This window comes from Erpetoichthys calabaricus, chromosome 4 (assembly GCF_900747795.2).
Source record: "Erpetoichthys calabaricus chromosome 4, fErpCal1.3, whole genome shotgun sequence".
Taxonomy (NCBI): Eukaryota; Metazoa; Chordata; class Cladistia; order Polypteriformes; family Polypteridae; genus Erpetoichthys; species Erpetoichthys calabaricus.
In genome coordinates, this window is record NC_041397.2 from 168,906,075 (window position 1) to 168,921,435 (window position 15,361).

At 39.6% G+C, this 15,361-nt stretch overlaps 1 protein-coding gene across 1 annotated transcript in view; it reads right to left on the reverse strand.

Moving 5' to 3' along the window:
- Positions 1-15,361, reverse strand: part of dcbld2 (discoidin, CUB and LCCL domain containing 2) — a 143,120-nt gene that overhangs the window by 93,948 nt on the left and 33,811 nt on the right. Inside the window, exon 2 of the mRNA XM_028799915.2 lies at positions 474-701. Within this exon, the coding sequence (XP_028655748.2) occupies positions 474-701 (228 nt within the window). The remainder of the gene's footprint in view (positions 1-473; positions 702-15,361) is intronic.

A 15,361-nucleotide genomic window follows, 5' to 3' on the forward strand; every position in this document is an offset into this window, starting at 1 on the left:
AAGCACGGGTATTTTGCTAGTAATAAGATAAATGCCAAAAGGCTTTATTGCCTTTATTTGATATGCTTGATACCCGTAATCATATTCTGAAATTCAGCCCGGATTCAGCAACACATTTCTTAAAAATTTCAGTTTTCTTGAAAAGCCAACATTTTCCTTGCTGGCCACAACAATAAATTTTCATTTTAATACCTGAAGGATCTTAGGTTGACTCTTTATTTACAGCACAGAGTGGAGTTTTTTTAATGCAACTAATGACTTTCTATGTAAAAACAACTGTTTTTGTTCTCAACATCTGCAAAGTCAAAATTAAATGAAAAGCTACTATACAAGCTAAAGGAGATCCAATCCAAGATAGTGATTACCCTGCGATACAAGGACGAACAACTTTTATATTAAACAAAAAAAAAAACACCTTAGGACTATGCTGGAAATGGTAAGGTAATACAGTACACAATAAAATCATCACATACCTATCTCTTTTCTTCCCGGTCCAATATTATCATAAATCCTTAAATAGTTAAAATGACAAGAATTCGAATCTTCAATATCAAAGTCTCCAAATTTAAACAAAATCTGCTCCCCTGCTCCTACACGTATCTCCCATTCACATACAGTGTTGTTTGGGTAAGTCTGAGGATAATTGATTGAGGACAAAGTCCCACTATTGTGACCCAAGACAGTATAGCCACAGCCATCACCTAAAAAAAAAAAGGAAAAAAATATGATTAGTAACATTGTAAAGTAACCACAGAATACTATGCAAATGTGTTTGTTCATATTTCTAAAAGTATTCATTCAACAGGTTTCAGATATAAAAGGTCCAAATACCAGAAATCAATTATTTTAAAGAATTATGGCTCACTCACACGTTGTATTCTGAATGGTGAAACAAAAGCATCTTACAAGCATGAGTTGTGGAGTTGGAAGCAATTTTTGGTTACTGGAGACAGAGTCAGTAAAAATGTACAGAATCCAGTTCACACTTTGACTAAAAATTTCCAATTTCACATACAGGGTGAGCTGCCAAAAAGAAGTACCACATTTTAAACATTTATTCTACAAAAACTCTACAAGATAAAATAAATTTAATTATGACACAAGACAGGGTATACAAAATAGATTTTTTTTCACTGTGTTTAAAAAATGATGTCTTCAAGGTGGTGGTCATCATTAGTGATACACTCTTCGAGTCGATTTCTGAATGCTGCCATTTCAAGGGGAATAGTGGCTATTTTGTGGCAAATAGCATCCTTGAGGGCTTCAAGGTTTTGAGTTTGGTGTGTATATGCCTCCCAGTTGAAATAGCCCCACAAGAAGAAATTGCACAGAGAGAGATCAGGCGAACAAGAAAGCCACCTGACATCGCTGCACAGACAGATCAGTTTCCCCGGAAACATGTCCTGCAAAACTTGCATGGCCCTCCGTACCGTATAAGCTGTTGCTCCATCCTGTTGAAACCAAGCATCCTGTAAAAAGTTCTCTAGCATTTCAATGTAATGTTCTGAAGTGACAGGGCAGCTCGATCAACTGAGTCGAACACTTTACGAAAATTGACAAAGGCTGCCAAGAAACTCTGCTGATATTTGCATTTGCTCTCGATGAGAATCCTCAATACCAGGATGGGGTCGATGGTAGACTTCTTAGACATAAAAACAGACCACTCCAATCACTGGTAGCAGAGCAAGTGAACACGGATCCTATTGAGGATTACCATAGAAAAGACCTAACCAGGCACCATTAGCCGTTGTATCCCACTGTAGTTGCTGCAATCCAGGCGATACCCTTCCCTTTTCAGATTGGTCCGACAAGTCCCATTTTCCAGTCAGCTGGGATGATGCCTGTCTCCCATATGGAAGCAAAGATTGCTTGCAATTCCATGAGGATAGCCATACCACCAGCCTAGAGAGATCCACAACTAATTGGAGGATCAGCCTCAAGAACTGTGGACCCAGAGGATGTCCAAAATCCTAGCCCAAGGATCAGCTTTAAGCAGCCACTTAAAGTAGCCAGCCCAGTGGGTCACAACTGCAGCGTCACCCATAAGGACCGCTCCATCATCAGCACTGACTGCAACTCCCTAAGGAACAGATTCAGACGTGCATAATGCTTCGATTCCAGCACAAGCAGGATGTGGGTCACTAGACCATAGATAGTATGTCACAGACTCCACTAACAAATCTTATCTGCCCTCAGTGCCTTTGCAGCTGTCCTTCTCATTTTCCGGTACAAACCAGAATTGCCATCAAGCCACACTCTCTAACTCTACTCACTGATATCCAGAGAGCCCTACGAGATGAAATACCTCCTTCTGGGAATACTGGCAACACAATACAACCCTCAGCAACCTTCAGAGTTTTGTCACAGAATGACTCGCACATCACGTTATGATCGGCAGTAACACCTAAGTCTACAGGTTCCTCAGTCAAACTGCATGCAGACCCGCCTTCTGAGTCTCAATCTTCGGTTCTAATTCTGTTCTTATTTTGTTCTATTTTCTCGGGTGATTAACAAGCAGCCCTATGCAGTGATTGGCTCGCCGTGGAAATGCCTGTGTTCTAATTGGTCGAGATGTTCTTTTTCTGATATTTTTGTAAATTTTGACTGGCTAAACGAGATGCGTTCTATTTTCTGTTCTGAAAGACCCGCCTCCCCGCCTAAAAGCGTCAATGTCATGGTCAAGTTTTATCTTAAAGTAGGCCCGCTGGTACTATTAATATGGTACTATTGCTGCTACTATTGGCACACAAGAATTATAGCGAAGTGAAATAAAACTTGTAGTTTAATGTAATTAATTTTATTTTCTTATGTGCATATTAATGAAAGTGTTTTTTTTCTTTTTAGCGACTACATAACGATACTTTGAAAAGCAGTATCTATCTATACTAATTGAGTGAAAAGCAGTATCTATCTATACTAATAAAAGGCAAAGCCCTCACTGACTCACTCATCACTAATTCTCCAACTTTCCGTGCAGGTAGAAGGCTGAAATTTGGCAGGCTCATTTCTTACAGCTTACTTACAAAGGTTAAGCAGGTTTCATTTCGAAATTCTATGCGTAACGGTCATAACGGTCGACAACGGCCGCCATGTTAAACTTTCTTATTTATGGCCCCATCTTCACGAAATTTGGTAGGCGGCTTCCCTGCGCTAACTGAAACCGATGTACGTACTTATTTCTGTGGTATGCCGCCACTGTCGGCCGCCATATTGAACTTTCCAACGGACTTTGTTACTTATGGACCCATCTTCAAGAAATTTAGTACGCGGGTTCCCAACGCTAACTGAATCCTACTTACTTACATATATACGTTCATAGCCTGCAGATCGGTCGCCGTGTGAGGTGGCGTTGGGTCCCCCATCCCCATGCCTCCCACGTAGTTGGCTGCCTGCCTATAAGGTCGTCCGTCGCTCCAGTCTCTTCATTCCCTTCCTTGCTTCGCCGCGGTATTCACGTCTCCCTGCTGATAACTGCAGCCTTTTTATTTAATCCAAGGCTTCTCAGCTGTTTTATTGTTTGTTTATTACGATTATAGTTATTGTGTAGGTATTTTAGACTTAGTTTACATTGTTCAGGTACCCATTTCCTTTATCGTTCCAACTGTACCCCGATTAACATGTCTATCGAGGTGATCACCATCGATCAAAGAACTGTCACTTACCGAGTGGTTTCCATGCCCGGAAATGGCGACTGCCTTTTCCATTCTCTGTGTTACATATTGCACGGCCATATCAGGCTCACTCTTGATATCCGGAGGAACATTGTGTCTTATGTATTGAATGACTGGGACAGGTTCAAGGTGTGGACTGATGAAGGTACAGGAGATAATTATACTACACAGGAGCACTATAAGAGTGAAATGCTTAAGCCCTTCACCTATGATTCTGCATGTGAGTTGATGGCTGCCAATGAATTGTTCGGTTGTCGCTTTCAAGTGTACCGAAATGGCCAAATATTTTACACCTTTGGACAACCGCCAATGCCTCTTAAACATCTTCGATTCACAGGTGACGATTTGAGTAGTGGACACTTTGATGTTTATGAATGTTTAAACTCTCAAAAGCTGGATGCGAAGTTATCGATGAAACCCATTTCAATTCAAATGCCTCCAATCTCCAGTAAGGCTCTGCTTTGCAATGACAATTAATAAGTCTCAGGGACAGACTCTACAAAAGGTTGGCATTGATTTGAGTCAAGATTGCTTTTCACATGGCCAACTATACGTTGCATGCTCAAGAGTAAGCTCAGCACACAGCTTGGTCATATTACAACCGGAGGGCCGAACTGACAACGTGGTATACAAAGAGATCCTTAACAAATAATTATTGGTATACCAGTAAACCCCCGATTCTCTAAAGAATCGCAAATGCAAGAATGGCAATCAGTTTCTATTCCCTCCCATATTTGGAGGAATGACAAATGATGAAGGGTGGGAGCGTCCTGGTAAAGTTTTCATTGAATTAAATACATATATTTGTACTAAAATTAATCAATTTATTAAAACAAAAATTGAATTTTAATTGTTACATCATTGAAGTCGAAAATGTCTGAGTTGTTGCACTTGTAAATAAAAACAATATCGGAGTGGAAAGGTTTAAATGAAGTAAATTAGAAACAAAACATTCATAAAATGGTAAATCCAAAATAGTTAATCAAATATCTCTTTATAAACAACATTTTGAGTAAAGATGGTTTGCTGTCCTTGAATTAGTTCTCCCTGGTATGGAGTAGTTAAAACCTTTACTGTAACGTCACAAGAACGCCGAACTCTTGAAAAGGCAACATAAAGTTGTCCATGTGCAAATACAGGCTCAGATAGGTAAATGCCTACTTTGTCCATGGTTTGTCCTTGGGATTTGTTGATTGTCATGGCAAATGCAGCCTTAACTGGGAAATTGCCGTCGTTTAAGTTTAAAGGGTAATTCCTGGTCAGAACTTGTAAGGTCAATTCTGGGAATCAAAACAGTATTGGTAGTATGGGATCCCGTCAGCACTTGTGTCTCAATAATATTTTCTGTCATGGTGTTCACGACTAACCATGTACCGTTGCATAAACCATGTTTAGTATTAAGGTTTCTTAATAGCATGACTACTGTCCCCACTTTAAGGTTAAGATTGTGCTGTGGTATTTCGGCCGGGATTAGGGCAAGTTTAGTTTCCAGGTTATGTTGTTTGGGCGCATCTATGCGGTCTCGTACAGGTTGTGTTGTTTGGGCGCCACCTACCGACTCTGGGAAGCCGCTGGGTTTGACTCTGGGGCGCTGAGGCGCATGCGCTTCGGTGCGTCCTGCGTCTGCCGTCCATGCATATAGCGCGTTGTAGTAGCTTCCGTTTTTTGTTTTTATCCATGCGGTCTCGTTTTTGTTTATCTGTGGCTGTGTCATTAGGTACAACTCTTACTTTTAATACTGAATTACCTTTATGTGATTCAAATATGCCACACTGGCTGCTGGCAAAGTGGATTAGAGCAAGTTTAGTTTCCAGGTTTTGTTGTTTGGGCGCATCTATGCGGTCTCGCACAGGTTGTGTTGTTTGGGCGCCACCTACCGACTCTGGGAAGCCGCTGGGTTTGACTCTGGGGCGCTGAGGCGCTCTGGCGCATGCGCCTCGGTGCATCCTGCGTCCGCCATCCGTGCATATATTAAACTGTCGTTTAGTAATATAGATTTTCCCTCAGTTTAAAAAGGTTTACTTTTCTTCTTAATAAAAATTTTAAAGCAGTACTTCGCCACTGCGAAGCGCGGGTATTTTGCTAGTAAGTAATATAACTATTAGTGCTACTACTATATAAGGATTATAGTGAAGTGAAATAAAACAGGTGTAGTTTAATCTAATGAGAACTTTTTTGCTTTGTACATATTAACGAAAGTATTCTTTTTTTCTTTTTAGCAAATTGGTTTCATTAATATAAATATCTGTAAATAGTCTGGACAGAATTGCATTCTAATTATGTTTGTTAATAATAATAATAATGCTAACAATAGCAAATTGCAGTGTAATAAGGTAGTTGTAATATTATTAAAGGCCTTAAAAAAAAGTCAGGACTAGTATTACTGACCATTCTATTTATTTAGTGTCTGTGTCCCCTTACTCTTTCAGAATTAACTGTTTCTGGTATCCCTTACAATGGCTGCCACTAGTGTTCCTACGTGAGTCTTTGTATGTAGTAGCAGTGTTCCTCGTAAAACAAAGGTTTCTTTCTTTACAGTAATTGACGTACTGGTTGATTGCGTTGTTTTAATAGACCCAACATCACCTGCGGGGTTGATATGTAAGCATTAATAGGTTAAATAACACAAAGGTTAATTTAAAAAAAAAAAAAAACCTTTTTGGAATATTGGGCTTGGTGCATATACAATTTGTTCAAAGGTGGCAGTTTATCATCCTGTTGTTCCCTTGTTCGTTTTTTTTACTTTTTGCATGCTCAGTTACTCTTTACTTTATCTCTGTTGGAGCCCACGTCGCTTGGTGCAGACTATATGTGGGTTGTAACCTATTAATTGTTCCCTGAAGGCCAATTTGTATTATTCTGAAATTTCTTTTAATTTCAGTTTTTGGTAACCTAAACTTTAAATGTAAATGTCTGCCAGTTTTCTGCGGATCTGCTTGAGGTCACTCGTTGCATTCCAGCTGGTTAAATTTGAAGAAAAACAGAGGTGTTGTAAAACTTTGGAATGGAACTGTAACTTTCTCTTGGTTTATCTAATTTATCCAGCTTGAACCCTGTGCCACAGTTCCGCCACGAGACCTCCGGCGAACTGACCCTCAAGGCCTCCGTTGAGGCGATCCAGGTCGCCAAGGCATACGGCCTGAGCGGTGCCATGCCGTCCAGGGTGAAGTCGGCTTAGATGGTCAGGGAGCAGGCCAGGAGACACATGCGGACAGCAGGTGGTGACCCTGGGGACTTCAAGCTGGTGCGCAATGCCAGCGAGCTCCAGTTTGGACAGTACCGGGGTCAAACTTTTAAATGGTTGCTGACCCGTGACCTCGGCTATGCCATCATGGTGTTGGCAACCCACCAGAGGGAGCGCGAACATGGCCAAATGTCAGATAGCCCGCTGGCGAGCAATAAGAACGCCCTGGAGTCCTACGCCTGGCTCTTTCCCGATGTGAAGACGGCCATCCGTCGTCAACTGGAGAGAGACGGGTCGGCCATGACCCTGGACGAGGGCAAGAGGCTCGTCGGCTTCGGCCAACACAGACACCTGACGTTTCAGGCCCTTTACAATGCAAATCGGGAGGCCAAGAGGTGAGAGAATTTTGGGTGGGGTCTGAGGGGAAGGGCACAGCAAGGTAGTGGGACCCTGCTTCCATTTGTTCTCCCGTTACCGTTCCCACTATCGTACCCCAACGCAGTTACATCAAATGGCTCCAGCGCCAGACCACCAAAGTCGGGACCAAGATGCATGCGCTCCAGCTGTATGTGCGGTGGAGAGACGAGGTGAAGGTGGCAGCAACTTCCTCCCTTCCCAAAACCACCATTGTTGCCCCCACCGCCTCTCTCTCTGCAGCAGCCTCCGTCGTCGAGATTCCCAATGACGTGCTGCTGTCGGCCAGCATGGAGTTGGAGGCTGGTAAGTGACCGCCACCCATGGAAACTGGTGGTGGCTCCTTCACTTTTTCTGTTTAACCTGTTATTTGTTTGAATTTGTAAACAACCTTCCCCAGCATCTACCCCCCAGTCTGCAACCAATAGAGGGCCCATGCCATCCCAGCGCTCCCAACTGATGGCTGATCCGGGAAGGCAGCCTTCGCAAACGCTGTCTGTAGCCAGGAGAGAGGGGACTTAAAAGGATGTGTGTCTTTGAATTGCCGGGAAAGGAACAGTCACACACACACACACACACACACTCTCACTCAGCTACTTTTGCCCGAGGGCTGGAGGATACTACCTAAGGAACAGCATGTGTAGGTAAGTCGAGTCCTTTTCACCACGGGCAAGGATGGAATGCCTGCGCTAACCTCCAACCTTCGCCTTTGGTGGCATCCTCCCGGCTCCCGCAACGTGCACCTCCAACCCCCGACATCGACCGACTCCTTTTTTTCAGCGCCACACTACTTGTATTGCCCAGAACAATGTTAATTAGACTACATCACATTACACCTATTTGGGTCTTCTTTAAAAGTGGATTATCAGAACTTGTGGGTACATATGAGAAATGTCTATCCAAACACTGTGAGCTACAGCTTTTTTATAAAAATGTATACAGCAATATTTATTTATATAGCACACCAAAATGGACGTGGAAGAATTAAATATCATAAATGTATGTAGGTTTTTGGCAGGATAATGCCTTTGATTTAAACTGGTTTGAAAATGAGTAGGCACAGGATTTAAAAATACAATTTCTACACTTTCCAACAACTCAACTCAACTAGGCCAGGCGCCGCCGCCACCACCACCACTTAAGATCAACAAACGCACTTAACTGAGATTTTTGTTTGGTGCACTATTTGATAATGTGAGCCATAAGAGAGTTTGTATTTACTACAGCAGCTCACATTTTCAATTAGAGTGGGGAAAAAAACAAAAAAATTTGCCCTTGCTACTTAGTAAACAATAGGCCCATTACCTTAGCCAAATGTATCCATTTTTCTTGTAAACATGTTAAGCATGTTTATCAAGAAGATAGAAGGTCAACATCACATGAATATTTTATTAGAATTGAGGCTTGTAATTATGACAAGCATTTTATTTTATTTTCTGCCATATGTAGTATGGATAAATATTTAGTGAGTCAGACGAAGTCAGCAGCATGCTCCAGTAAAGTCCGACAAAAGCAGTGACTCACTCCAACTTGTCCATCACTCCATCCATTTTGTGCTGCTTATCTGGATCCAGGAGGCAGAAGTAGCAGTCTAAGGATCAATGCTCAGCATTCCTTTTCCCTGCCATCTCCTCATGGAGCACAACAAGATGATCCCTATCCAGCCAAAAAACATAATCTGTCCAGGGTGTCCAGAGTCTGCCCTGAGGTCTCCTCCCAGTGGGACATGTCTGAAACACCTCCCGAGTGAAGAATCCAGGAGACATCCATATAATACTGGTTCATTTCCATGCACTGGAGCTGAGGCTCTACTTTGAGCTCCTTTCCAATGTCTACTCTTCTCACCCTCTCTAAAGATGAGCACAAACACTCTGCAAAGGATACTCATTTCTGCCCACTTGTATCCATGATCAAGTCCTTTCAGTCACTACCAAAGCTCATGACCATAGGTGAGGGTAGGGATGTGGTTCGACAGGCAGCTTTCTTTTCACCATGACTAACTGGCACAACATCCGCATGATCGCAGAAGCTGTCCAGATCTGCCCGTTATCTCCCAATCCCCTCTTCCCTCATTCGTAAACAAGATCGCAAGAGGCTTACACTTGTGCACTTGAAGCAACACCTCATCCTCAACCTGGAGAGGGCACTCCACCCGTTTCTTGGCCAAGAACCATGACCATGGACTTGGAGGTGCTGATCCTCATCTTGGCTATTTCACACTTGGCTACAAACTTGTACCGTCCAAGACGGCACAATTATAATATGCGCAGCAGATCCCTACAGCAGCAGCCAACTATTGAAATTATAAATGAGTCGGAGCGTGAGTGACCAAAAATACTTCCTATTGGACGACGACATGGTTATATTATGTGCAACAGATCACTACAGCAGCAGCCAACTATTGAAATTATAAATGGGCCGGAGTGCGAGTGATCAACACTATTTCCTATTGGGCGATGGCATGATTATATTATGCGCAACATATCCCTAGACTAGCAGCCAACTATTAAAATTATAAATGAGCCGGAGCGTGAGTGACCAACAGTACATCCTATTGGACGATGGCATGATTATATTATGTGCAGCAGATCCCTAGAGCAGCAGCCAACTATTGAAATTATAAATGAGCTGGAGCGTAAGTGACCAACACTACTTCCTACTGGCCACTACAAGCAAGCAAAACACACACCAATTGAGATGAATATAAGCAAGGTAATAATATTATTATTGAAAAAGTAAACATAGATAAACACACAAAAAAAAAGTTCTGTTAATTACACACCCCCATGAGTGCACCCCTCTTCTCTTTCCTGAACTCCCAACAAATAAACAAATAATAGCCCAAATGACAGTTATATATAAAATGACAGTAAACAAATTAAAAAAAAAAAAAATCCTTGACTGTAAATCTCTTGAAGACCAGCACAGGACTCTCTCAGATATACCTTCGACCGGCCGAAATAACACTCACTATCCCTTTTCACAGGTCCACCACGTCCTCTCCCAAGTTTCTGCTGCTCCTCCAACCCTTCATTAAACTTCCTCAGGTTCATCTAATGGCTTCCTACAGGTGGTGTATTTCCTTGATGGCCAGAACTTTCTCCCAACCACCCACCCTGGTGTTGTTATCCCTTATTTATGGCTCTCATTGGCCCTTAGATTAGGTGGTCCCTCCAAAGCAGTCCATTGTTTAAAAAGCCATTGAAATTCAATTTATGTATTATTATGATTTACATATCCAGAGTTCGAATCATGCACGTGGTCATGAGCTATGTGAAGCCTGCAAGTTTTCATGTGCCTGCATAAATTTTTTTCTGTGGGTGCTCTGATGTTCCTCCCAATTCTCATGAATACATAGATTAGGTTGAACAGATTCCCACGGAGGTCGAGTGTGAATGTGAGTAGGCCCTGTGATGGGCTGGCGCTTTGTCTTTTCAGTGCCATTTGCTTCCCTGCACTCAGCGCTTTCAAATATGCTCTGTTCTCCTGCAACAATAAATTGAATTAACTAAGTTTAATAATGTATACAATTTGTTTGTTTACCTACAATTAATTCTAAGTGAGCTTATTCTAAATTGGAACTATGATCCTATTTTCTGTTCATCTGTCAATGAATGGAGTAAAAAAGGATTTGTATAAAGTTTGCTACAATTTGTCGTATTTATTTATGAACAAGCCAGTTTTTTTTAGTAATCTAATTAAAAAATACCCCCCCACAACAGTTTTTATTTTTCACATTTTTCTTTTAAAAATATTTAAACTCTTAATGAATCATACAGTTCTAAAAAAATATTTAAATCTCTTTATGATACATCTAACCATTTATACATTTTCAGTGCATAAAACAACCTGACAATCTTTCAAATATTCTGCTTCTGTTACTACAACCTGCCATTGGTGAATTAGAAATACAGAGAAAGAGCGTGACAGTGAAAGTGGCTTAAGTAAATATAGTGATAAGGTTCAAGCTAGAGTGTATGGTTTTCTACAGACCATGCCAATTTTTGTAATGGGTGTTAAAATTACTAAGGTTATTTAACTTGTGTGAGAATGTTACATTAAAACACGTTGATAGGATGTGACAACATCATATACTTAATGTCTTTTTTTTTTATCCATAAATTTCTTAGGAAACCTAACACTAAAAAACAGAAGCAATATCGGTGGAGTAAGTATTGGTTATCCGACTACTGTGCTGCCCACCAACCAATATTGTTATCAATCTAAAAAATTTGAATCGTTTGGTCCCTAGTTACAACATATGCTTAGGAAATGGGCAGCTTGACTAGTTTAAATTATGTAGTCTCATAAAAAATATGATTTGAGAAAACCATATTTGTGGACATTTTTTTAAATGCCTGCTATGTCAAGATATTAATCAATGCTCTGGAACATTCCTGGCTTCAAATTAGAAGTATTTGGTATGTTTTAAGTTTTCTGTCTAATATTCATCCTGGTGCCTTAATGACTGTCACTGCCAGCCATGGAGAAAGATTCTGCAAGTTTCCTGGGCAAAGGATTTTGTGTACCACAATTAAGTTGGCTTGGGGGAAAGGTGGGGTGGATAAAAGAAAAAAAACTTTGAATTAATAATTACTGCACTTAACGTTTAAGTACAAACTGTTACTGACATTTGCTGCTTTCACTGCACAAGTTGCATAAGTTAATGTGATATGATTTTATTTAAAAAAGCACAAAAACCCTTGAATGGAAGCCATTACTCAAGTACCTGCAAGACTCCCCGAAAAAACACTTGGCTCTGTCTTTGTTTGTACTCTGGCTTTTCTCTCCCAGCACCACCATGCTATACAGTTCTGCATATCAAACAATTAATTATATCTCACACCTATTGATTTACATAAATGAACAAACATAGGAAGAAGGAGTTAACTTCAATCCAGGTATGCGCACTCATACCACATAAAGTAGTGCAAAAAGTGCTTAAAGATAGTAGTTTGTCAAACAAACATAAATAATTAAACTATTTTTTTTGATATTGGGCAGCTACAAAACTAGTTATAGTAAATACTTTTTATTAAAGCCATGCTTGATAAATGACTTGTCCAGTTGGTTGATTGATATGTTAACATAGCAAAACAGCACAAAATACACAGCACAAATACTGTGGCTGCCAAGCAACTAAAAGAAAACAAAACTGATTTGAGTTTTTTATTTTTTAAACCTGGAACAATACTATTTTAAAATGTTTCTCAACATAATATGTATTCCTTTAAATAATGTAGTCCTAGTTCTTCCTCAGGAAAAAAAGAACAAAATCTATTATATATAAATTTTTAAAAAAGTGTAGTTTATTCACTGAAAAGAAAAAAAAAAACACTAGTAATGCAATGGAGATTGCCCTATCTGACTACTATGACTCTGACAACTGCACTGACACAGCTGTCTGACAGAAGTGCAAAAATTTATCTTCTTGCCACCTGGGTAGCAGTTGGCTGCTCATACAGTCACAAAACAAAGCACCTTTGACCCCAGCAACATTATACTCTCTCTCTTCTCTAAAGATGCCTCTCAACTTTAAACAGATGGCTACAGTGTCACCAGAACATCTAACAAATAAGTATTATATTCCTGTTTAAGTTGCAAACATCCTAAATGCATTTTTTAGAAGAGTACAAACCTCATCATGTGAAAATACTATAACAAATTTGAAAGAGTACATTTCTCCATCTATGGTAATATGTATATAAAGTTATAATTGCCGGCATGGAGGAAATCAAGCAAAAACGTATCAAATGAAAAATATCAGCACAAAAACCAGGGTACATTCCACATTACAGACACCTGAACAATCATAATTACTAGTTTGAAAACTTGGGCATCACCTCTTATTCATGAGCTTTTACGATACTGCTAAACAAATTCACATTAAAAGGAACTAAACAAAACGTGATGGTGGTAAAAGTTATTTCTAAATTTATAAACAGTACTCATTTTACTGGTAGACTATAGCCTTGTACACTGTCATGGGCTGAACAAAGCCTTACACTTGATGCAACCACAGTGGATACCAGCTCCATAAGACTAACATGGAAAAATGTTTCAGAAAAAATGGGTGTGAAGAATAAAGGGTATCTAAGGCCACAAGATACAAAATCACCCTCAAGTGAGACAATTTCAGTTTTTCCCCATGTATCTGATACAGATTGAATTAAGTGTAAAAAACACTGTGCAGTATTTGATTATTTTTGAGAAACGTGTAGCTTCTTTTACCAATGTTATTATTTCTTCCTCAGTACTACAATCAAAAATGATGTCCTAATAAACTCTGCCTCCTTCAACATCATCTCAACTGAGGTAAACTGTATATAAACACCAAGTTATTAAATGACCAGCAGGACGCCATGCTCATATCACCCTTTCAGTAGCACTTGTGTCTCTCTCCACCAAGTTTAAAAAAAAAATAAAAAAAAAAAAAATTAAGAGGCAAAGCCAAATATTAAGGGATATAATCAAAATCCAATTTTTAATGCGCTATAATGTAAATTAACCACTTATTAAACCCATATACTATACTTATACATAAGTGGCAACAGAAAATTGGATTCAAGAATTATGGCAATGATACAAAATTCAGATAAGAATTCTGTAATTTATAATAACTACCGAAGGCAGTGGGCAATAGACATCTCAGTTTACAAAACATTTTCCCCACTTTAATGTTTTCAGGGTTCCTAACAAGTTACCCAAAAAGATAAACGCCGTTAAATTTTAACATTTTCCAGAGGACTGGGGAAAAAAAATAGTAAATGTATTCGGCTAAGTTTTTTAAAAAAGTTATTAACAGATAAGGAATTAATAATAAGAAAAATGCAAAACAAGCATGCACACTCACTCATGCACTCTTCTCAGTAATGCTAACAGAACAAAACAGAACAGTGAATTCACAAGCATATAATATTAGATTGGACACCCTACCTTTTACCATAGCAGATCAGTTTAAATACTTAGGGGTAAATATCACAAGTAAACAAAGCTCTTTATCAACAAAATTTTGCTGTATGTATGGAAAAAATTAAGCAAGACTTGCATAGATGGTCAACCCTTCATCTCACTCTAGCCGGAAGAATTAACGTTGTTAAGATGAATATCCTTCCTAAACTTCTTTTTTTATTTCAAAAAATTCCAATATATATCAATAAATCATTTTTTAAGCAATTAGACTCAACAGTAACCTCATTCACTTGGAACTCAAAACACCCACGTATCCGAAGAGCGACCCTACAAAGACCTCAGGCAGAAGGTGGCATGGCTTTACCTAATTTTCAGTTTTATTACTGGGCAGCAAACATACAAGCTATAAAAACCTGGACACAAATAAATGAACATATACAAGCCTGGTCCGCAATAGAAGTAAAATCCTGTAGTACTTCTTTATACTCCCTGCTCTGCGCTCCAATAAATGCAAGTTATTGCAAATATACTAATAACCCAATTGTGCTTTACTCACTCAGAATATGGAACCAACTTAGAAAGCATTTTAAGATGGAGAATCTTTTATCTGTGGCACCTCTGCAAGAGAACCACCTCTTTCAACCCTCGCAAATATATCCAGTTTTTAATACCTGGAAAAGATTTGGGATTAAAATGCTCAGAGATCTTTATACAGATAACATATCTGCATCCTTTGTACAATTACGTTCCAAATTCAACCTCCCAGCTACACATTTCTTTCACTATCTTCAAATTAGAAACTTTGTTAAACAGAAACTGCCCGATTTTCCTCACCTCGTACCCTCCACCATGCTGGAAAAAATACTGCTCAATTTCGAGGAATTAGACACCATTTCCACATTATATAAAATCTTATTAGAGTCCCTACCTTTCAAAGACCCAAGAGGACATTGGGAAAAAAATCTCTTAAATCAATATATCAGAAAAGGAGTGGAAGGTAGCAATGCAGAGAATTCACTTGAGCTCCATATGCGCAAAGCATAGAATTATTCAACTCAAAATTATATATCGAGCTCATCTGTCTCGCTTAAAACTGTCCAAAATGTTTCCAGGGCAAGATCCAACCTGCGAACGCTGCAACCAAGCTCATGCCTCACTGGGTCACATGTTTTGGGCCTGT